The sequence below is a fragment of the Garra rufa genome, chromosome 5 (genome assembly GCF_049309525.1).
Source record: "Garra rufa chromosome 5, GarRuf1.0, whole genome shotgun sequence".
Taxonomy (NCBI): domain Eukaryota; kingdom Metazoa; phylum Chordata; class Actinopteri; order Cypriniformes; family Cyprinidae; genus Garra; species Garra rufa.
This window is the reverse complement of record NC_133365.1, coordinates 18267380-18291089: the sequence shown is the minus strand read 5'-3', so window position 1 is coordinate 18291089 and position 23710 is coordinate 18267380. Positions and strand designations below refer to the sequence as shown.

The following is a 23710-nucleotide window of genomic DNA, read 5'->3' as shown; positions in this document are numbered from 1 at the left end:
CTTCAGACATTTCTCTTTAAATGAAAATAAGTGACATATTTTTGCAAACTGACCCACAATTAGTTTTTTTTTTCCACTGAAAATGTGTACATTTCTAACAACTTACTCGTAGAGCCATATCGAAATTCCGATATCTCTGGAACCGAATCGTATAGGGCATAAAAAATGCCACCATCTTTCTAAAGTAATTTTTACCCCCCCATGTTATTTGACTCTGAATCTCAGCCCTCTACAAAATAGTGGATAACTTGGTAAATATTCATCTATGACATTTAATATTTTGGCTTTCATTACTATACATGTCTATCTTTCTTCAAAATACATATTCAAAATCAAAAATTTGAGCCGGGGACCTCTGATTGAGTTAACACAGAATGACACATTTGTGATTTTTCCTTCCTATTACACTCTTTAAAATAAAGGCATCTAAGGTTCCTTGAAGAGACTTCCACATTCATGCATTATTTCCATTTTACAAAATGTTCCTTATAGCGGAAGTAGCTTCTTTAGATTAATAAAATGTTCTTCACACACACAAAAAAGGTTTGTTTGTTTAAGAACTGTTCACTGAAAAATTCTTTGGCGAATCTTCTATGATGTGCAAAAACCAACCCGATTTCATTCTGAAAACATACCTCTGAGAACTTTTTCACGAAATACGTAGCGCCATGTATGTTTTGTGACATATTCGATGTGAAATGTCCACTGAGTGGTGCTAAAAGAGTGTGTGTTTTTTTTCCTGGAACAGATGAACGTACATTTTATGCTATAACTCTAATGCTCCATTACGTTTATTACGTTAAAACAATGTACTATCTGCACTACACCTAAACCTACCCCTTCGTATGAACAAAAGCAAATGTGACGTAAAAACGCAATCGCAAGCATGATATTTTACGGGCACTGAGCAACTGAGAAAGCTTGTTACTTCCGGAAACTGAAACATATGGAGCTGTAATAACTGTGTATGAAAACGATTACAAGTGATCGCTGTTTTACTGCCTCTAGTGTTCATTTCTGTTGGAAACTGCAGTGATATGTGATAGGTACGTTTTCATCATGAGAACAGGTAGGCAAAAACACATTTTTTGGACAACTTTCTGTTCAATTAACAAAATGAACACTGCACAGAGCTGATTTTAGTTCACATGTATTTCGCACATAAATCTCCATTATGTCAGGAGCTGTCAATATGAGCCCACTTTGCACATCCATCACAATAAATCTGCATTTCCCGCTTATGCAAAACAATCTGTTTCAGTTCTACAGGTGTTTCAGAAAGAGCCGTAATGTTTTTGTTGCTAGGTAGTGTTTAGGGAGAGAATTACACCCTAGGAGCCTTTTACTCCAGGCGACCTTTAGCCTTATCATCCCTATCATGGAAAACAGACCATATGAGGGGCCAAATCTTACTAAATGCTAAATATTTTAACTTCAAACTGATTCATAAAATGAAAAAGGTCAAAACAAGTGAAATGTAACACTTTTTTTGTATATATATAAACAGTTGTTAAAAAGGCTTTTGTTAAATGTGTTTGTTTCGATATCCTGACAGTGAGACAAAGCCTGGTTCCAATATCAAAAACAATGTGGTATTTATATTGTATTTCTTCCTGAAAGTGGGTCAAAATGAACTGAAGACAATAGAAAAGATAAAAGTGTGAAATAAAAGACGTAACCTCTTGGGCATTTTATATAAGTGAAAGTAATATGATATGTTTGCTATTATAATGATCATATAGGTGCATAGTGAAAAGAGTCTATGATAGAGCTGCTACAGGCAGATGTTCCCCAAGGACAAATCAGCTTTGAATGTACAAACATTAGTGAGGACTGTCTGATAAAGCCTGATAAATACATACTCAGTCTCTGACTAACCTCTCCAGAAATCTTGATCCTTATTTGACCCTGTCATTTATGCTTAGGTGTTGGTGTTTTTCAAGTGACCCAGTTTTAAGACACAACAGATGATTTATAAACTTTACAAGGTTGTAAACTGCAAAAGGAAATGTAAAACTGTGGTTTTATTTTTACCAGTAGGACTGATCAGCTTTAACTGGGATGATCCCATTTTGACTCTTGTTTTATGAGCTTTGAATTATTGAAAACGACTGATGCACTTTGCTGCTAAGAATAGACCTATGTATGTCACATGAGCAAAACTACTATGTCCTGCACTGAGATAAGCAATGTCTGCTCTTCTTTCACATCATAAACAAGGAACGTGCATAGCGCCACGCCATGTGGTTATACAGTATATTTTACTTTCACAATACGTTTTTTTATTTTAAAGCAAGAGTGAATAAACCAATATAAGGGAGATTATTCAATTAGGACAAAAGGAAAATCTTGCAGAAGGAAACTTTTTCACACTATGGTTTTATCTTTGTTAAAACATTCATTACATGTCCTAGAATATAGATCTGAATATGAACAACCAACCAAGAGTTATGATCTAATTTGGTAATTGGTACACTACCAGTCAAAAGTTTTTGAACAATACAATTTTAATGTTTTTTAAAGAAGTCAGACCTTTCTATTCATCAAAGAAACCTCAAACATTCTACTCAACAGTTTTCAACATAATAATAATAATAATAATAAATGTTTCTGAGCAGCAAATCAGAATATTAGAATGATTTCTGAAGGATCATGTGACTGGAGTGATGCTAAAAATTCAGCTTTGAAGTCACAGGGATAAATTACATTTTAAAACATATTAAAAGAAAAAACTGTTATTTTAAAAAGTTAAAATATTTCAAAAGTGCACTGTTTTGAATGTACTTTGGATCAAATAAATGCAGGCTTGGTGAGCAGAAGAGACTTTAAAAAACATTAAAAACTTTTGACTGGTAGTGTATAATGTGTGATGATAATGATGGGGATTCTTGATATTGTGTGTCATGGCAGTTGTCTGTCTTTCTTGAGAATGCCTTCAAGAAGTATAAGTTGGATAAATCTTGCAAGCGCTAAGAAAAATGTCAAATAACTTTCATTGTATAAAAATTAAAATATATCCACTCTTTCTGATTTGGATTTTAAAATAGGTTTTAAAGGTTAAAAGCTACTAGGTCATTTTGTGTTGACTCAACCAGAGGCCGAATTAATCCCACTATATCTCTGGGAGTGAACCTTTGAGGGCCTTTAAAACAAAGATACCAAAAGGAAAGTGTGTTAAGAACCAGAATCTAAAAGAATATAAAGATAACTTTAATACTTCTTGAGTTACAGGCATGCAAATCCGAGGCAAGTGCTTCTTGCTATTTTTGAACTGTCACCGTTGGCATGTAATCAAACAAAAATTGCTAAAGTCAACAGATTTTACTAATAGACCTACCAATCTCTGTGTAAAAATACAATAATGATGCTGCCAGCTTTCTAAAACCATTTTTACACCCTTGTTGCAAAATGGTGAATTACCCAGTAAATATACATCTGTGACATTTAACATTTTGGCTGAAATTTGCTGAAATTTGGTTAATTTGACATGGAATGACCCCACTCTCATGATACCTAATTTTTTTTTTATGATGTTCAAACTTTCACTCTTCTGTCTTGACAAAGAGGTGATTGTGTCATTTCTCATAAATAAAAAATAAAAACACGTTTAATGAATTTTACAAATGCAGTTGAAGTCAAAAGTTTACATACACCTTGCAGAATCTGCAAAATGTGAATTACTGTTTTCCAAAATAAGAGGGATCATACAAAATGCATGTTAATTTTTTATTTAGCACTGACCTGAATAAGATATTGCACATAAAAGACGTTTACATAAAATCCACAACAGAAAATAATTGTTGAATTTATAAAAATGACCCTGTTCAAAAGTTTACATACATTTGATTCTTAATACTGTGTTGTTACCTGAAAGATCTACAGCTGTGTTTTCTAGCTGTTCATGAGTCCTTCGTTTGTCCTGAACTGTTAAACTGCCTGCTGTTCTTCAGAAAAATCCTTCAGGTCCCACAAATTCTTTAGTTTCACAGCATTTTTGTGTATTTGAATCCTTTCCAACAATGACTGTATGATTTTGAGATCCATCTTTTGACAATGAGGACAACTGATGGACACTGATCTGCAACTATTACAGAAGGTTTCAAACACTCACTGATGCTCCAGAAGGAAAACAATGCATTAAGAGCCAGGGGTGTAAACTTTTGAACAGATGAGGATGTGTACATTTTTCTTATTTTGCCTAAATATCATGTTTTTTTTTTCCATTTAGTACTGCCCTTCAGAAGCTACAGAAGATACTTACATGTTCTCCAGAAGACAAAATAAGTTACATTTACCCTGATCTTCAAATATGTGACCCTGGACCACAAAACCAGTCTTAAGTCGCTGGGGTATATTTGTAGCAATAGCCAAAAATACATTGTATGGGTCAAAATTATTGATTTTTCTTTTATGACAAAAATCATTAGGAAATTATGTAAAGATCATGTTCCATGAAGATTTTTTGTAAAATTCCTACTGTAAACAGATCAAAATGTAATTTGCATTGTTAAGAACTTAATTTGGACCACTTTAAAGGTGATTTTCTCAGTATTTTGATTTTTTGCACCCTCAGATTCCATATTTTCAAATAGATGTATCTCAGACAAATATTGTCCTATCCTAACAAACCATACATCAGTAGAAAGCTTATTGAGATTTCATAAGATGTATACATCTCAGTTTTGTAAAATTTAACCTTATGACTGGTTCTGTGGTCCAGGGTCACATATAAGAAGTTTTCATCCTCTGGCTTCTGGAGCATCAGTGAGCATTTGAACAACTATCATTAAAATAAAATTAAAATAAAATAAAAAAAACACACACACAGCTGTGGATCATTCAGGTATTAAGTATCAAGTGTATGTAAAGTTTTGAACAGGGTCATTTTTATAAATTCAACTATTATTTTCTCTTGTGGACTATATGTAAACATCTTTTATATAATTAACATTTTGCAGATTCTAAAAGGTGTATGTAAACTTTTGACTTTAGAACTGTAGAACTGTTTGAACAATTTAAAGTTTACAAAAATGCAACACTGCATTTTCCTAAGTTTGACACTTTTCATTAATTTACTATAATAGGGGGTTTAAAGCATAAAGTTATTATAAACTAAGAGAGTTTTATGACAAAAACTTTTTAATACATTCTTTAAAACTAAAAATAAAAGCATTTTTCTTTAGAATCAAAGCCTGGGACTGAAAAGTTCATTTCGTAAGTACATTTCATATTGTTATGACTCAGTTTATGTTTACCATATACATCCACATCCAACCTACCTGCCAAGAGCTTGAAGGAATCTCTTGAAATTTGCCCAGCCCGCCAAAGGTGTAACATCTGTACATATGATCCAGACTCTCGGAGCAGTGCCACAGGAGCCCGAAACTCACTGAGTCCTTGTTTTTCAGGTGGTCCTTCACTATCCATGCGGGAGAGATGAAACTGAAACTGCAAATCGCGACCAGGGCGGAGGACAGGAGCACCCAAAAACACCCGACACAGCTGAACATCCTCACGGCAACGTGGGGCAGCGAGACCGGAGACAGATCGATTCCCAGCCCTTTCCAATTCTGGTCAAACAGCGTGTGCATCTGGAGCGCGCTCACTCACTGGGTGACATTAGATGAGCACCAATAATCACAGAAACACATGAGTTACCGATACGTTCAGAGTGACACGGATGCACCTGTGAACTAGGGAGCATAAGCACGCGTAACTTTTCAATTAAATGTAATTCCAGCACGATCCAGTTCAATAGAGATGATATTCCAGTTAATTCATCTGAGACGAAGCAGGTGGAGGACAAAAGACAGCCGTCACACCCAGAGCTCAAGCTCTCAGAACTGCCACCAGCAGGGGCTCACTGTGTAGTAAGATCTGAATCCGCTCTGTTTGCGTTACTCACAGCCCACATACCACCATCATCATCTTCCTCAGCACTGAGTCGCAGCTCCGGCGCTGCAGGAGTGAGAGCACAAACTTACTGCGCTGCACGCCTGCCACAGTCACATGGATGTGGGCGTCACCGCCACTGCGAAGGTGTTCAAACGAGTTTTTGATTCATGAAAATATGAATCACACACATTTTTTTTTCAAAACCTCAAACTTGTAATTTGAGAGTTTCTATGCTTTGCGTTTCGTTCACCTGTCAAACCTCAACATACTCGCACTGATAAAAGCACATTAGACTGTAACAAGTGGAAGTATATTTCAGCAACCCACATGTATAAAAAACTTAAACACGATAAAACTTTTATATTATTTATATTTGTGATTTATCTCTTATTAGGATTCTGAGGTATTCTCAAACAGTGTAAAAGCGTAGCGTGTCTTACACTGCACTCTGGTGGTGGGCTTTTCACTTGTAATATACAGTGTGCACTATGTGAATGTGGAAACAAGTACTGAACAAATATTGAGCATCACGGATATTTCTATACTATATTTTTCTAGTTTTTTCTAGTTGCTTTTTCTGTATGCTCTACCAGTCAAAAGATTTTTAATGCATTTGAAGTCTCTTCTGCTCACCAAGCCTGCATTTATTTAATCCAAAGTACAGCAAAAACAGTAAAAAACACAAGTACAATATTTTTATTATTTAAAAAAAATGTTTTCTATTTGAATATATTATTCATGTGATTTCAAAGCTGAATTTTTAGCAACATTACTCCAGTCACATGATCCTTCAGAAATCATTCTAATATTCTGATTTGCTGCTCAAAAAACATTATTATTGTGTTGAAAACAGCGTTTTTTACGGTGGCCGAGAGAGGCCAACGCGCTGCAAACAAGAAAACACATGCAAACAGAAAAAAACGACAACAAATTAAGAAAACATCTTCATCAGTTTGACAACACAGGCGCTGCAAATCCTCGCAACGCAAACACAAATACGGAAACGCGCTGCAAATTCTCACAACACAACCAAACTCAGAAACGCGCTGCGAACACACGAGGGCGCTGCAAACTAACAAACGCGCTGCATATAACACGGTCCACAACGGAAATGTTTCAGGGGGACCTCAAAAAGTGACGAACTCATCTGGGACCTGATTATTTATATCACTATATTACCTGATTATTTATATCACTATCACCTTTAAGTGATACTATACTATCACTAAAAGGCGATAGTTCACCGATAACACCTCTGCTCTGACCAACAGCCACTGAAAAAATAATCAGGTCCCAGATGGGTTCGTCACTTTTTGAGGTCCTCCTGAAACATTTCCGTTGTGGACTGTGCTATATGCAGCGCGTTTCTGAGTTTGGTTGTGTTGTGAGAATTTGCAGCGTGTTTCCGTATTTGTGTTTGTGTTGCGAGGATTTGCAGCGCCTGTGTTGTCAAACTGATGAAGATGTTTTCTTAATTTGTTGTCGTTTTTTCTGTTTGCATGTGTTTTCTTGTTTGCAGCGCTTTGGCCTGTGTCGGCCACCGTATAAATTACTTTATCATCACTTTTGATCAATGTAAAGCATCCTTGCTAAATAAAAGTATTAATTTCTATAATTTCTTTAAATTATTATTATTATTTTTTTTACATTTTTGACTCCAAGCTTTTGAATGGCTTTTTATGTAAGATAAATTCTGATATTTGGATCTTTCTATTCATCAAAGAATCCTGAAAAAAGGTACCTAATAATAATAGTTTTTGAACAGCAAATCAGCATACTAGAATGATTTCTGAAGGGTCATGTGACACTGAAGACTGCAGTATTGATGCAGAAAATGTAGCTTTGATCATAGAAATAAATTTTATTTTAAAATATATTCAAATAGAAAATTGTTATTTTAAATACCAAAAACATTTCACAACATTACTGCTTTTGCTGTATTTTGAATCAAATAAATGCAGGCTTGGTCAGCATACAAGTATTCTTTAAAAAAAAAAAATAATAATGGTAGTGTATTTCATAAAGTAATATATGTCAATGCATTTGTGAGCGAATGTAATAATTTCCACGAATGCAATTTCTTGAAAATGTTTTAAAACCCTTTAAAAAGCTTTAAAATGCTTAAAAAGTGAATGACTGAAAGATTAATTGAAACAAATCATTAAAAAAGAGATATATCTTTTAATAACGTGCCTACTACAAACACATTAGTAAAGGGTAATGTCACTCCGAAACTTACTAACCAATGAGAACCTATATTTGTAAGACCCGCCCCAGTGATGCCAACTTAGCAATATTTTTTGTTGCTAGATATAGCAACATTTCAGACTACCCTAGCAACTTTTTCTTTGAGAGCAACCTAGTTATTTTTAACATTTATTGGCAACTTTTAGCAACTATGACTCAAATGGTAAAATGCACACATTTTTTACTCTAAATTACACAAAAAGAGCAGTACAGATATCACATGAATTTAAGTTGCTAGTTGCAATTGTTCAATAATTGCTCACATGCACTTGTTAATCAGTTAAAACTATGGAAAAGGTACTGGTAATTTTCTGCCAGGATATTAAAAAAACCACAAAATACAATGTGTAATTTTAAACTCAGGTAAAAAAAAAAGAACAAAACTGGAAAATCAATACAGAAAATTTCTTAAAATTAATACAGTACATTGTGCCATAATTTATAGCCTTTTCTTAAGGGTTTTGCAGCCTTATTTTAAACTGCTTTAAATAACAGTAACAACTTTGCACATTTATTAGAAATAAAAAACTGAAATGATTCCATTGCATAAGTATTCATACCCTTTTCTGGGACACTTGAACTGCTGAAATGCATATCACAGCAAAAACTAAGCCCTGGGGTCAAAAGAACTGCATGTAGAGCTCAGAGACAAGATTGCATCAAGTCACACATCTGGAGAAAAGTTCAGAAAAAAATCTGCTGCATCGGAGGTTCACAGAAGCATGTAGTCTCCATTACCCTTAATGGAAGAAGTTTGATACAACCATGACTCTCCCTAGAGCTGGCTTCCTGGTCAAATTGAGCAACTGATGAAGAAAGGCCTCAGCTTGAGTGGTGACCAATAAGCTGATGGTCACTCCAGTTGAGATCCATGATCATATATGCAGAAGAGAGAAACTTACAGAAGAACAAGCATCACTGCAACACTCCACCAATCCGGTCTTTATGACGGTGTGGCCAAACTCAATCCTCTCCTCAGTAAAGACACATGAAAACACACTTGAAATTTGCAACAGCACCTAAAGAACTTTCAGACTGTGAGAAAAAAAAGATTCTGTGGTCCGATGAACCTCAATTCAAGCATCATGTTTGAAGGAAACCAGGAACTGCTCATCACCTGCCGAATACCATCCCAAAAGTAAAGTGTGCTGGTAGCAGCCTCATGCTGTGGGGCTGTTTTTTAGTGGCAGGGACTGAAGGACTCATCAGAGTAGAAGAAAAGCGCAGCGCAGCAAAATATTGAGCCTTAATGCAAACCCAGTCCAGAGCATTCAGAACCTTAGGCAGAAGGTTCACCTTCCAACAGGACAATGACCCTAAGCACACAGCAAGAGAGGCTAGACAACTCTGTCCACAGCCTGTGCCTAAACCTAATCAAACATTTCTGGAGAAACCTGAAATGTCTGCAAGACAGTGAAGAGGTGAGGAGAAGAATGGCAGATAATTGCCAAATGTTGATATGCAAATCTTGTTGCATCATACCCCAAAAAGACTTAAGGCTATAAAGGTGCTTCAACTAGTACCACATTAAGGGTATGAATACTTATGCAATGTACTTTTTTCAGTGTGTTAATTTTAATAAATTGGCAAAGTACATCAATTTTTTGCTTTGTCATTATGGTGCATGAAGTGTAGACTGATGTGGAAACAAGTTAACGCAGTTTAACAGTTTTGAGTGAGTACTGAGTATTCTATGCAGTTTTGTGTTGTGATTACGCAATTAAATGACAAAGTTAGCAACTTTTTAGTAACAAATTGTCCTGCCTTTAGCAACCTTCCTTGAAACTTAGTTGGTAACATTGATTTCTCAGCGAAAAAGAAAAGTGCCTTTTTTGAATGCATTTTATTTGAAGAAGGTTAACTTTGGCATAATCTTCTTCTTATTTTCTTCCAATTCATTTTATTTGAGTTATGCTCAATACGTTGGTACAAATCCAATTTCAAAGTGCAAATCAATATCTCCTGCCTACAACATGTAACTGTTAAACTCTTATTTGATCAAACCCATAAACAATAACAAAAGACAAACACTGCGTCAAGCGACGTTTCAACAATATATGTATTTAAATCAAACACATTTAAATATATTATAGATTAAGTACACATATATGTCAGAAAACATATTAGTGGTACATAGTACCAAAAGTCTTTTTCCTGTTTCTCGTCCACATCTCAATGAGGTCCAAAAGCAATAACTTCATGTCCAAGTACACGTTTCGAAAGGAACAGTCATCATTGAGATCTGCTTAGACAGAGTTTGACATATCATACAAAAAAAGAAAAAGAAAAAGACAATCACCATAAAAAGAACTAACATTAATAAATGGCGGTAAACCAGGAATCCACAATTATACAGAACAGGGGAAAAACATTGCCCTAGCAGTTGAGTTTGTATTTCTCTACGGTCTAGAATCAGATCTGGACAGGGTTCTAGCGGGAGTTCTGCGGTCAGGGAACATTTTCCAGGCCCGAGTTCATTAGTTCCCATTCCAGTTTCAACTGTTACATCAATCACTTCAGCTCCATGAGAGAGGGACAAAACAGTCTCAGACACTGTCTGACTTGCATCCACTATGGCATACCGTAAATCGGAAAATAAAACTGTACATAGCCACCTTGGGTATTTATGCATTTGTTTTTCTGCTTATTTGTACTAAAAAAGGCCTATGCCACTTCATAACCACTCTTTAAAAAGTGAATGAAAAATAAAGATAAAAGTGTGAGATAAGAACTAAGACGAGGAAGGAAATGTTCAAGGTCACAGCCAATTTGTAGTTCCTGTTCAGATTCCTGTGCACTTCCTGTTGGCCGACATGGTAACAGCTAAACGCAACAGCAGGTATGTTTTGAAATTTCTGTCAGTGTTCATTCAGTCTTGTTCTGAAATTTTGCTCTGTTCGTCTGCTGTGCTGCTTGTTTGTTTACGGCTGTTTATGTCTGTGGTTAAACTCATTTCGCTCCTCTTCAAATAATAAACAGAATTCCTTCTGAGTGCTAGAAATGATGGGGTGGATCATACAGAAAACATATTTTGGCTATTAGTGTGCATATCTAAACACTCACACTCTCACATACAAACACATGCAGGAAGTCATGGAATGCCTCTTTCAGGTCCTCACTGATATGTTAATGCAGTTCAGCTCTGTGTTCATCTTCAGGTCGTTTGCTTCTCCAGTCATTATGCAGAGGGCGACAGGAGGGAGTGTAGGAGCTGCTTCCACGCTGAACGAGAGGGTCATAGCTGATGAAAACAGAACAGGTCAGATTCTGCACACCTTTATAGCACAATACGTAACTGAAAAATAAAATATTTGATAAAACCAGCCATTGCACTTAAAGTAGTCTTGTTATTCAAAAATAATTTTAAGAGATGGTTCACCCAAAGACAAAATTCTTTCATTAATTACTCATTCCAAACCCTAACAGCTTTGTTCATCTTCAGAACACAAATTTAGATATTTTTCATTAGATCCGAGAGCTTTTTCACCCTGCATAGACAGCAACGCAACTGACACGTTCAAGGCCCAGAAAGGTAGTAACGACCTCATTAAAATGTGACATCAGTGGTTCAACCTTAATTTTATGATTAACATTTTATGATTTTAGATTTTGTGCACAAAGAAAACAAAAATACAGACTTTATTCGCATACATGGAACACTGCTGTTAACACATGTTGGAGACTGAAACAGAATAGAAGAATTTAGCCCTATTTGAATAGTAACTGTTTCTCATGTGTTCGTCTGTAAAAGTAAACTTATATGGCACTTCAGTGATAAAACTCATGGATTTGGATGGCGATTTTTTCATGGTGGAGAAGCGAGTTCTGTTATTCTACGAACCCTGGATTTTCAGCAGTAAACAAAATGAATTTTATTTAGAAATTTATTCTTATTATTGTGTATAATTAATTTAAAAATTACTTATTATCATGTAAAATATATTATTATTCCAAACATATTTGATAATATATATAATCCCATTTATTGATTATGTTTAGTAATATGCATTGCTAAGAACTTAATTTGGACAACTTTAAAGGCAATTTTCTCAATATTTAGATTTTTTTGCACCCTTGGATTCCAGATTTTCAAACAGTTGTATCTCGGCCAAATGTTGTCCTATCCTAACAAATGTTTAAATAAACAATAAGTTTTAAAGATTTCATTCAGCTTTCAGATGATGTGTAAATCTCAATTTAAAAAAAGACCCTTATGACTGTTTTTGTGGTCCAGGGTCACACAATTGATATAGTTATGTATATAATTGAATATAATACATATTTTTAAATTGTATTGCATACCTGTTGTTGCCATAATAATTAGGGATGCACTGGGGATGAATTAGGGATGAAAATTCTTGGCCGAAGCCGAAGAAAATTACACACTGGGCCAAAGTCCGATTACTCATTTTTACCCCTTGTATTTTGCCAATTTTTTTTCATCATTGCATTAATTAAATAGCCAATAGCAGTGTTTCCATCCACCTATTTTTAATGCGCATTTTGGAATATCGCATAAAAAATCTCTGAATGGAAACGCGAAAATGCGCATAAATTCTAAAAATGCGCATAAAAAAACTTAAGCGCACAACTAAGTAGGATAAATTTTTTATCCGATAAGAAAAAATGCACATAAACTACGATGAAAAATACCAAATAAATTCCTCCTTACATGAAGAGTGAGGTGAGAAAGGCAAGACGTGGCCGAAAGATTTAGATTTAGGATTTTAAAAAGGCCTGTTGACTGTTTTCGTTTATCTAAGGTGATTTTGGAAGCTCATTGCAAGAACATTTGTTTCTTATTTATTTGGTTCCACCGTGTTTGCTAATTTTCAGTAGGTCTATTTTTATAATTAAACTTTATGGAAGTTATTTAACAGTTATTTATTTATTTTTGTTAATAAATTAATAATTCTATGTTTAGACTAAGTGACTTTGTCGTGTTTTGTTGTTGTCCATTCAATCAATTGACGCCGAACTGCCGCTAAATCGAAAGTAAAAGTAAAATGCTTACGGACGTTTACAAGCTTTTAAAAGCGAAGAAAAGCGTGGAAACGAGAGAAAACTATCCCTCAACCTTTTCCCTCTGTGATACTGGTACTGCCCGTGTTGTCACATGTCAATTAACCGGTGGGGAAATCTGAAAATTATTATTTTCATGACTTCTCCTAGTTTTTTTTTTTTCTGATATTTACTGCAAGTTTATCAGGAAGTGACGATTTTGTTCTCTTTCTCTCATTGGATGGAGACGGTGTTTTATGCGATGTTCCAGTTTTGCGCATAAGTTAAATTCGCATTTTTGGATGGAAACATAGCTAATGTTTGCTTTTTACAGTTTTGTCCTGCTTTTCAAAGAAAAAAAATCAATTACAAAACAACAATTTAAACATTCTAGTAGACATTATAGCCTTCCAACAAAGCACAATTTAAGTTAAAATTAATAAGTTAGTAAAATAATATTCTTTGGCCATTTTTAAGACCCCCTTCTTGAATCAGGCTTGTGTTTTTTAATGTACAAATAAATGCAGCCTTGCTGAGCAAAGAAGAATGTTATAATAAATGTATTAATAGAGCTGTTGTAATGATTGTTGTAATTGTTTTGTTACTTTTTTATTTTATTTTACAGAACAACAGTAAAATTACAATATTGACATTTTATTTTGGCGGAAACCCACAAGAAGACCTCAGTACTACTTTTTGCTGAAAGGAATGATTCTCAACACACAGATTTTCCTGGCTAACGAGCTTGTGCAGAGCTGTTAGAATAAATACAATTTGTGTGTGTATTAGACAACATAACGTTCTGTAGTTTATTTACTAATGGTTTAAGGCCATTTCACAATTTCAATCATCATACAGTGACCAGCAACAACCACCCCTATCTCTTCTCATGGACTACATGCAATGCATTACTAAACACTCTCGCGCCGTTGGTGCTTGTAATGATTTTTGCGTCTTTCTCAGACAGTTTTAAATACTTCCACACTGCCGACATGTTTGCTGCATTAGTGCACGCCTCTATTTGATCACGTCACGTCATTGTTTGGTATAATTTTTTCAGCCTTTTTCGCTTATTTAAATAATTTCAGTTACCAAGCATTCAGTGCATCCCTAATAATAATCACCCATTTCAAATGTTTACATGCTTTCCCTTTCTTTCTTCTTTTTGTTCTTAACAGCTCCCACTCACTGTGGTGGAGCAGTTATGAAATATTGTTCTTGTCAACTAATCGCACATTTATTAATAAACCATTTAAATCATAATAATGCCTTCATAGCCTAGTAAGCGCTCAAGTGCACACAAAGCTTGCAGAAGTAATGATAATGAATGTGTTAACATTTTAATAATTTATTGATAAACTAGTGCTTTCTTTGTTTTCGGGTTAAGAGATGAAGTCGGCGACATTGAATCGTAATCTCCTCAGTTGTGATGCGCTTGTATGCATGTTTTATATTTGAATTGGTCCATTTGAAAGTAGACATTTCGCTCTCTATAGATATATTTTTCATGCCTGTAAGGCAAGTATACATGGTGTTTGACTTTTCTGAGACATGTTCATGTTCAGACACCGAGACAGAAGGAAGCGGTTTGCTTTTAATTATTTGACAAAAGCGCAATGTTTTGTTGTTATTGTAAGTGCACACAAATAAACAGAGTCTTTACAGATGCAAACAATGTATTACTCTTATCTGTATGACCAAAAATGACAGATTATTTTAAGAGCAAGTGACCGCACCAGTGCCTCCATCTGTCATGAAGTGAGCGTGCTACTGTTCAGCTTCCACACTCCGCACAGACACTTGAATAATGCAAATTTTTCTAGGTGAACATTCGATTGAGTGTCCATGTAAAGTTGCTACCACTTACATGTTTCATATGATAAGCCATATTTGAGGTTGATGAATAATGAACAAATGTTTGGATGTTCTTCCTGTGATTTTTTATTTTTTCTGCAACTAATAAAATTTTGGTCGACCAAGCCTCTTCTTGTTGACTAACGGTTAGTCGACTATTAGAGGGCAGCCCTAATTAAAATGGAGGAATTTCCTTTGTTTTCCATAGAAGAAAGTTAAGTCTAGGTTGGGAATGGCTTGAATACATGACAGAACTTTCATTTTCAGGTGATGTTCAAGAAACAAATCTTTATAAATGCAAAGACAAAATAAAATGTACTTTTGTTGCCTTCACTTCAGGGCTTCCCTGGTGTCCCTGCTGCATGACATCATTGACGATCATCTTTGCAATCTTCCATGCCATCTCCTCTTGTGCCTAACACACCAAAACCAAAGACGGTACATATCATGAACTGTAATAAGCTTAAATCCATTTCCATTTAATAAAAAGACATTAGAGAAGATGGTACATGCAATCTGAATGAAGTAAGCAGGTGCACACCTCATCTGAGTTTCCTTGCACCCATTTCTTCATTGCTTGAGAAAACATGGAACCTGATACAAAGAGAATAATGAAAGAAGAGTGAGTAAGCTGGACAGAGCAGTGAATCCTGCTTTTCATTGCTCTTCACCACAATCACCTCACATCATTGGCTACTTATTGCCATGGCAACACTCTCTCTGCACTCAAACTTAAGACATCAAGAGCACTTCAGATTAAGTCATAACTAAGAGCCAACTCACACAATACAAAACCTGTGCAAGTGTGTCAGTGAGAGTGAGAGAAGAAAAATGCGAGTGTGTGTGTGTGTGTGTGTGTGTGTGTGTGTGTGTGTGTGTGTGTGTGTGCGTCCTACCCTTGGATTTCTTCACATCTGGTTCTGGCTCGGCCTCTCTGATGAACTGGCCCAGCTCATTCACCTTTCCAAAGGTCATTCTTCTGAGAAGAAAGCAAGACAAACTGAATCTGGATCTGAATCCAGTGTTTGTGCATAATACCAGGTTTTAACAGTAAGGATCTTTTTCTGCTGGCCCAGGTGAACCATAAAAATTGTACATTATATATTTAGCAGACTTTGTATGTGCCAGAAAAAAGTTGATTTGAACAGTAAGAGTTTTGATGTTTTTAAAGAAGTCTCTTCTGCTCACCAAGCCTGCATTTATTTGATCCGAAGTACAGCAAAAACAATAAAACTGAAATATTTTTCATATTTAAAATAACTGATTTCTATTTAAATATATTTAAAATTGTAATTTAATCCTGTGATTTCAAAGCTGAATTTGTAGCATCATTACTCCAGCCACATGATCCTTCAGAAATCATTCTATTATTCTGATTTGCTGCCAAAAAAAAACATTTATTATGGGTAGATAGTTAGGAAGAACAGCATTTATCTGAAAAAGAAATCTTTTGTAACATTATAAATGTCTTTATTATCACTTTTGATCAATTTAAACCATCCTTGCTAAATAAAAAAGTATTAATTTCTATCATTTCAGATAAATGCTGATCTTTGGGATCTTTCTATTCATCAAAGAAACCTGAAAAAATTAAATATTGATAATAAAAAATGTTTCTTCAACAGTATATTAGCATATTGGTATGGTTTTTGAAGGATCATGTAACACTGAAGACTAGAGTAATGATGCTGAAAATTTAGCTTTGATCGCAGGAATAAAACACATTTTAAAATATGTGACCAGTCCAAAACCAGTCATAAAGGTACATTTTTGGAAATTGAGATTTATACATCATCTATTATCAAAGCGTAATAAAGATACATAGCTGAGATACAACTATTTGAAAATCTAAAATCTGAAAAAAAATCTAAATAAAGTCGCCTTTAAAGATGTCCAAATAAAGATCTTGGCAATGGATATTATTAATCAAAAATTAAGCTTTGATATATATTTACAGTATGAAATTTACAAAATGATCTTACTTATTATCCTAATGATTTTTGCCATTGATTAAAATCATTTTGACCCATACAATGTATTTTTGGCTACTGCTACAAATAAAACAGTGCTACTTAAGAATGGTTTTGCAGTCCAGGGGCACATATATTCAAATAGAAAGCAGTTATTTTAAATAGTAAAAATATTTCACAATATTACTGATTTTGCTGTAATTTGGATCAAATAAATGCAGGCTTGATGAGCAGAAGAGACTCCTTTAAAAAAAAAAAAAATTAGACTGATAGTGCATGTCTTCCAGTAAGAAAATATTAACTTAATGTATTAAAATGTTCACCTTTGCAAGGCCTAAAAATCATGTTCATGATCAACAAATATTTGATGTAGTGATGGCCTTGGACCATCCTTTTTGGTCAAACATTGAAGACACCGCTGGTGTATCAATCTGAGGTCAATGAAAGCCTGACTCACCCAGCATATGGTCTCTGGTAGAGAGACTCAGGATCCAGACTTGCGATGTCCACCGTTATCGCCTCATCGAAGTTCTTCAGGATCTTGATTGCCGCTTTTTTAGTACCCTGCTGCATCTGAAGGTGAACGCATTTTGAGAACATCAGGACAATGTTACCCATATACTTGCAACCATATTCTTAAAGAATCCTTGTATTAGTGCAATGTGGCTTTTTGGGAGACCATCAAACCAGTGAATCACCTGGGCGTGTGACCCTTCCATGACGCTTGAGTTGCGGTCGCCCTCTGTGGTCCAGCCCTGGCTCGGAGTGTTGGCATTTCCTCCAGTAAACTCATCCACCCGTACAGAGTTGATAAGGTCGCTCAAATACTTGTAGTAAAGGTTGCTTGACAGAAAGCCTGGCATGTAAACCTGAGGTTGAGAAAACAAGAAAACTTGAGGAGGATTTTCCTTCCTAATACCAAGCACTTTGACAAATGTGTTTCAGCGATATAACCCACCTTCTCCATGGTGGTCCAGGCCTGTCTTAGTGGAGTGTTAAAGCAGTCTGGGAGAGGTCCGCCTTCTCGGCAGATATTGGATTCAATCTCCATCCGCACAGAGTCACCAAAACCCAACGGATTTGTGGCTTGGAGTGAAAAATACCTAAGCAGATCACATGAACAGTCATGTCTTCTGCCTACAAAAGCAATGGTTATGCTGTTGTGTTGCCACATCTTAAACACTAGAGAGGCATGTGCATAATTGCATAGTCAAAATCAGCAGGCCTGTGGGTTGCCTGGATGACTAGTCAGTCATACGGAAGGCTCTGTATAATGTAAAATGCTGATTTAGGGCCATGTCCATCATAAACCAATCAGATATACTTACATGCTTAATTCTGGGGTCAGTACGATTTTCAACAAGGATGCATTTAATTGTTTAAAAGTGTCAGAAAAGATGTTGAGAAATGTTACAAAAGATTACTATTTTAAATAAATGCTGTTCTTTTCAACTTTCTATTCATTAAAGCATCCTAAAAAAAATGTTCCCCCAAAAATATTAGGAAATTGGTTTTTTTTCTCCCCAATAAGGAATGTTTCATCATATTAGAATGATTTCTGAAGGATCACATACTGACACCGGAGTAATGGATGCTGAAAATTCAGCTTTGACATAATAGGAATAAATTACATTTTAAAATATGTTGAACATACATTAAGTTAGAAAACAGTTGTTTTACATTGTAATAATATTTCACAATATTACTGTTTTTGATCGCATAAATGCTTCCTTGGTGAACATAGGAGACCAACGCCATTTGACTAGTAGTGTAGATCATCATAGTGTTGAATAAAAATATATATATATACTGTATGACTGTATGATTTTGAGATCCATCTTTTCACACTAAAGACAACTGAGGGACTCAAACACAACTATAAAAAAGGTTATACTTAAAAAAAAAAAAAAAAAAGGTTCAAACATTCACTGATGCTCCAGACGGAAAAAAAGATGCATTAAGAGCCGGGGAGTAAAAACTTCTTGAATTTGAAGATCAAGGTAAATTGTACTTAATTTGTCTTTCGGGAAACATGCTTTCGAAGGGCAGTACTAAATAGAAAAAAATGACATTTTAACAAAATAAGAAAAATGTGGACATCCTGTGCCAAAGTTTTCTTAATGCATTGTGTTACCTTTTGGAGCATCAGTGAATGTTTTAACCTTTTTCAATAGCTGTGTTTGAGTACCTAATTTGTCCTCAGTGTGAAAAGATGGATCTTAAAATCATACAGTCACTGCTGGAAAGGGTTCAAATATGTAAAATATGCTGGAAAAATGAAAAATCTGTAGGAACAGTGCTCAGTTGAACTGTTCAGAACAAACAAGGGACTCATGAACCACTATCACAAAACAAACAAAAAAAAAACAGTCGTAGATCATCCAGGTAACCACACATAGTATTAAGAACCAAAGGTTCCCAAACTTTTGGAGGGGGTTAATTTAATAATTTCAGCAATTTTTTGTCTTGTGGACTATGTAAACATCGTTTATGTAAAATATCTTACTCAGGACAGTACTAAATAAAAAAATTAAATGTATTTTGTATGATCTCTCGTATTTTGTTAAAATTATTAACATTTTCACAGATTCTGCAAGGGTTTTCCAAACTTTTGCATGCAATTGTATATATATCTTTTCCATGTAAGTTTAACAATATTTACTGGGGGAAGGAAAAACACAAAATGGCTAAAACCCTATACTTAACATCAATTAAGACATACTTGTCATAGAGAATCATGGCATCATTCTGGGCTTCCTGTCCATCGTATTGGCCTTTCTTAGCAGCCAACTGATCTTGAAAGTTTTCTGCAGCCAGCCAGAACTGCAGCACATTCATTGCATCCTCCTTCTCCATGTACTATATTGACACACACACAAACACACACTTTGAATTAGGTTTCAATCCTACTTTATAATCCCTTGGCACTTCAAATGTAGTTGGATCAGAAATCCATCAATTTATACGCACACTTGCACTTTTGGTGCATTCTGCCATTTAGAAACAGGTTTTGGGCAGATTGTCGAGCTCAGCATATTTCATGTGCTTATACAGCTCTATGCATAAATTCAACATAAATTCAACTTGAAAGTGTGTTCTGACAGGACACATAATATCTGGACTCCTAAAACACGCAAATCCAATTTTAAAGTACATTTAAAAAGTAAAGAACATTATATATAATTCAACACCTATGCTTATATAATTTAAAGTCCATATAAGAAAGATTATCTACAGGAATATCTGGGTTAAATACAGGTTAGGCTGTAAATCTACTGTACAGCCATATTTGAAATAGTATCAATCCTGTAATTCTCTTTTAAACATATTCGGACGCTGAAGTGAGTGCCCTCACCTCAGAAAAGTAGAAGAGGGCTGACTCGCAAAACAGGATGTCCGCCAGGAACACAGAACCACTGGTCAGCACCTCGATCTGGTACTTACAGAAATAATGGCTGCGCAAGAACTCACTAAAGTGCCTGTAAAACAGATGCCAGACATTTCCATATAATTACAGAAAGAAAACAGGCTGGATAAACAAATACATTTCAAATAAGGTTAGGCCTGTCAATATATTACGTAAATTTTGTATGATTAATGAAAAAAAACAAGACGACAAAAATGGAATACAATAAGAGAAGAATTATGCAAAATAACAATTCATGCCCCCTGACCTATAAAAACAAGCAATCAAAGCTTTTAAAGCCCCAACTCTACACCTCACAAAACCACTTTTGGGGTTCAGAAACAGCTAGGAATATATTTCAATCATGACAGCTGTTAATGCATGTTAATGATGTTAATGTTAAAGCTGTTAATATATATGATCTTGGCAGACTAGATCTGCTACACAATATGCTCCAGAGCAAGTATGGACTTGTTACTGCCAATGTATACACATATACGCTGCTGTGAGTGTGTAAGATACACTGCTTCCTGAATATGCATATAAATAAATCCTGATCAGACAGGTGGAGCTGGGGGAGGTGGAGGGTTTCAGAGAAACTCTGAACTTGCAATGTATTTTCAGCTGACAGCGAATTCTGAACCAGATAATTTAAACTTTAAGCAAGCAATCTAATTGGCTGGAGAATCAGCAGGGGCCAATCAGCTTGCACCATGTAGTAAATGATGTGAGTGGTAGCATGTTGCATGTAGGGCTGTCATGATTCCTCGATTCAATTCGAGTACTCAATTTTAAAAAATCCTTGATTGCATTTTGCCCATGTCGAGTAACTGGCAATATACTGGAAGTGGCGCATTCCACGGACGAGAAACCATAAAATGCATTATTAGATTGTTTTCCAAGGCTGCTGATATATATTGTCATTTCACAAAAGCTATGATTCAGGTAAGTAAACATATGCAAGTTGCAAGTTTAATATATGCGCTTCAATTATTTACATGCACGTAGGTTACGTATATGCGTCTCATGGTGTGTTCACACCGGACACGAATGAAGCGGCAAGCGCGAGTGATTTACATGTTAAGTCAATGCAAAGACGCGAATAGCCATCCTGCGGCACGAAACGCGCGAATGAGGCGGCGCGAAATGCGCGAATAGCGCGAATGAAGCGGCGCGCATTGAGCGTTTCAAGCGATTGCCGCGCCATTCGCGCGAAACGCGTGAGTTGAAAAATCTGAAGTTTGGCGAAAATCCACGCCGCGTTAACCAATCAGGAGCTTGCTCTAGTAGTGACGGAGGCAGAAATCCGAAACAACAATGGCAGACAAAATCACCATTGCTGTCTGTGGTTCCTCGGAGCTGTACGATACATCTTTGGACTTTTGTAGAAACAGGAATAAAAAAGATCTTGCTAGGAAGAAAGTGAGTGAAGAGGTCGGACAATCTGGTTAGTTTTAAAAAACGCTCTTTACTCAATTTGACCTACATATACATACATATTGAGACTACAAGCAAGCTAAAGCTGGCAAATTGAGCTCATTCACCTATTTTACAACTACTTTCCTGCTGACGAGTGGCAGAAGCCCCTCCCATGACGCGAATTCGCGTCTGTTGTGAAGAAAATGCCACGCGCGAATGGCGCGAGTAAACTCAAAATGCGTTCAACTACGAGCGAATAGTGCGTTTTTCCGCGCAAGTCGCGTCCGGTGTGAACGCACCATCAGATTGGCTCTGTTCACAATAAATGCTGCTCTGCACAAACTGTTTTCATTTACATGTGTGGAGCATCCCAAATTCCATCTCAGCATATTGTTGTGAATTTGCGCTATTTCACTAGATTTGTAAGGTAAATCATTTATAAAACTAAGCCAACACAGGAAAATACATCAATATATTTCTCAATATCCTAACTATTCATCACAATTTAAAAAATAAAAGTTTAAACCCTCATTCTAAGTTTAGACATTTTGATGTCCACATATTCATCAAATTACAGTGGCTGTAGAATTTCTGTCATAAAGAAATGGCCAAATATTAAAGATTAAGTGAACAATTGACCTCAGTGTTGTTTAGTCAATATTAAACAAGGATTAGATCACGCAGTAAAGAATAAAAAGAATCACCAGGCATTTGTTATAAATGCTGTTATACATTAGCTCTAATGTTTAGAATAAGTTATGTATTTTAGTTTTGTTCCATAAAACCATATGATTACTTGTTTTTGATACTTTATTTGAACTAATTATTGTTGCCTGATTGCTATTAGATAAGTATTTAAGTAATTTTAAAGGCTATATTGTTCACTTAGGTCTATTTTTATTACTACAAAAAATAAATTAACATTTTTCGACTACTCGATTAATTGTCAGAATAATCGACTGATTAACTCATTTGTAGGCCTGCAGCGACGCGTCGATGACGTCGACGACTCGGTTATAAAAAACCGTTGACGTCAAATCCAGTAGTCGACACATCACGCCCACTCACCAGATGCATGTGGGCGACCAAAACAAAGCAGCATGGATAACGAAACTCCGTCCACTTCTCAGGTTCAGTAGCCTGCACTCCCAAGCAATACATGTCATCAGAAACAGGGCTCGACATTAACGCTTGGCAAGTGAAGGAGAATTTTACTTGTCCGACCGGACAAGTAACCTGATACATCAATAACAAACAATAACTAGCGTAGCACCGAAACTTTGGTGAGAATGATTCTGAGTGTATTACTTACAGTGTAAACGGTGACTAAAAACGGACAGTATCAAGCATCAAGCTCGTGCAGCCTATCTGAATCACGGAAATTTTAAAAACTAATAGGCGCAACAGCTTACACAAAGAAACAAACATACTGCGGTAGAAAAAAAGATAAATATTGTATAACATATTATATAGGTAAGCAACATTACGATTGCAAACGTGGCATTGATTTTATACAACAGTAGTTCAATAAACTAGTATTTAATATGTAAGGAATAATTGACGACGGGCCGTAGAATTCTTAGAAAATAATGCACACCCGAGGTGGTGATGCGGTCACGACGCGAAGCGGAGTGGCCGTTACACCTCGGGTGTGCATTATTTTCGTAGAATTCTACGGCCCGAAGTCAATTATTCCGCTTATACTACAGTTACCACACCTCAAGACATCGATCAAATGATATATTTCAAGACATTCGTCCCGTTTTTATCCTTAAAACGCTATTGTGAGTAGGATTAATTTCTTACGCAGCTCATTCAACAGCTTGTACTAGTAACGACGCTTGGGCTGTTAAGAGCAAAATAATGGCGTTAATAATGAAGTTTAGACAGACCGACAGACAAGCAGACAGACGGAAAG

At 35.7% G+C, this 23710-nt stretch overlaps 2 protein-coding genes across 3 annotated transcripts in view; both read right to left on the bottom strand.

The window, feature by feature from the left end:
- Nucleotides 1–5944, bottom strand: part of LOC141335698 (LHFPL tetraspan subfamily member 7 protein) — a 210578-nt gene extending 204634 nt beyond the window's left edge. The window contains exon 1 of the mRNA XM_073841231.1: nt 5280–5944. Coding sequence (XP_073697332.1) covers nt 5280–5591 — 312 coding nt within the window. The 5' untranslated portion in view covers nt 5592–5944. The remainder of the gene's footprint in view (nt 1–5279) is intronic.
- A 4239-nt stretch (nt 5945–10183) lies between these two features.
- akap10 (A kinase (PRKA) anchor protein 10) overlaps nt 10184–23710 on the bottom strand; it is a 33115-nt gene continuing 19588 nt past the window's right edge. Inside the window, exons 7-15 of one of the 2 annotated variants that reach the window (XM_073840393.1) lie at nt 20323–20446; nt 19690–19826; nt 17926–18070; nt 17666–17836; nt 17425–17540; nt 15894–15976; nt 15539–15591; nt 15317–15412; nt 10184–11383 (exon numbers count right to left, since the gene is read on the bottom strand). In XM_073840393.1, the coding sequence (XP_073696494.1) occupies nt 11378–11383; nt 15317–15412; nt 15539–15591; nt 15894–15976; nt 17425–17540; nt 17666–17836; nt 17926–18070; nt 19690–19826; nt 20323–20446 (931 nt within the window). In that variant the 3' untranslated portion in view covers nt 10184–11377. The remainder of the gene's footprint in view (nt 11384–15316; nt 15413–15538; nt 15592–15893; nt 15977–17424; nt 17541–17665; nt 17837–17925; nt 18071–19689; nt 19827–20322; nt 20447–23710) is intronic. The other variant, XM_073840394.1, reaches the window with a different exon arrangement.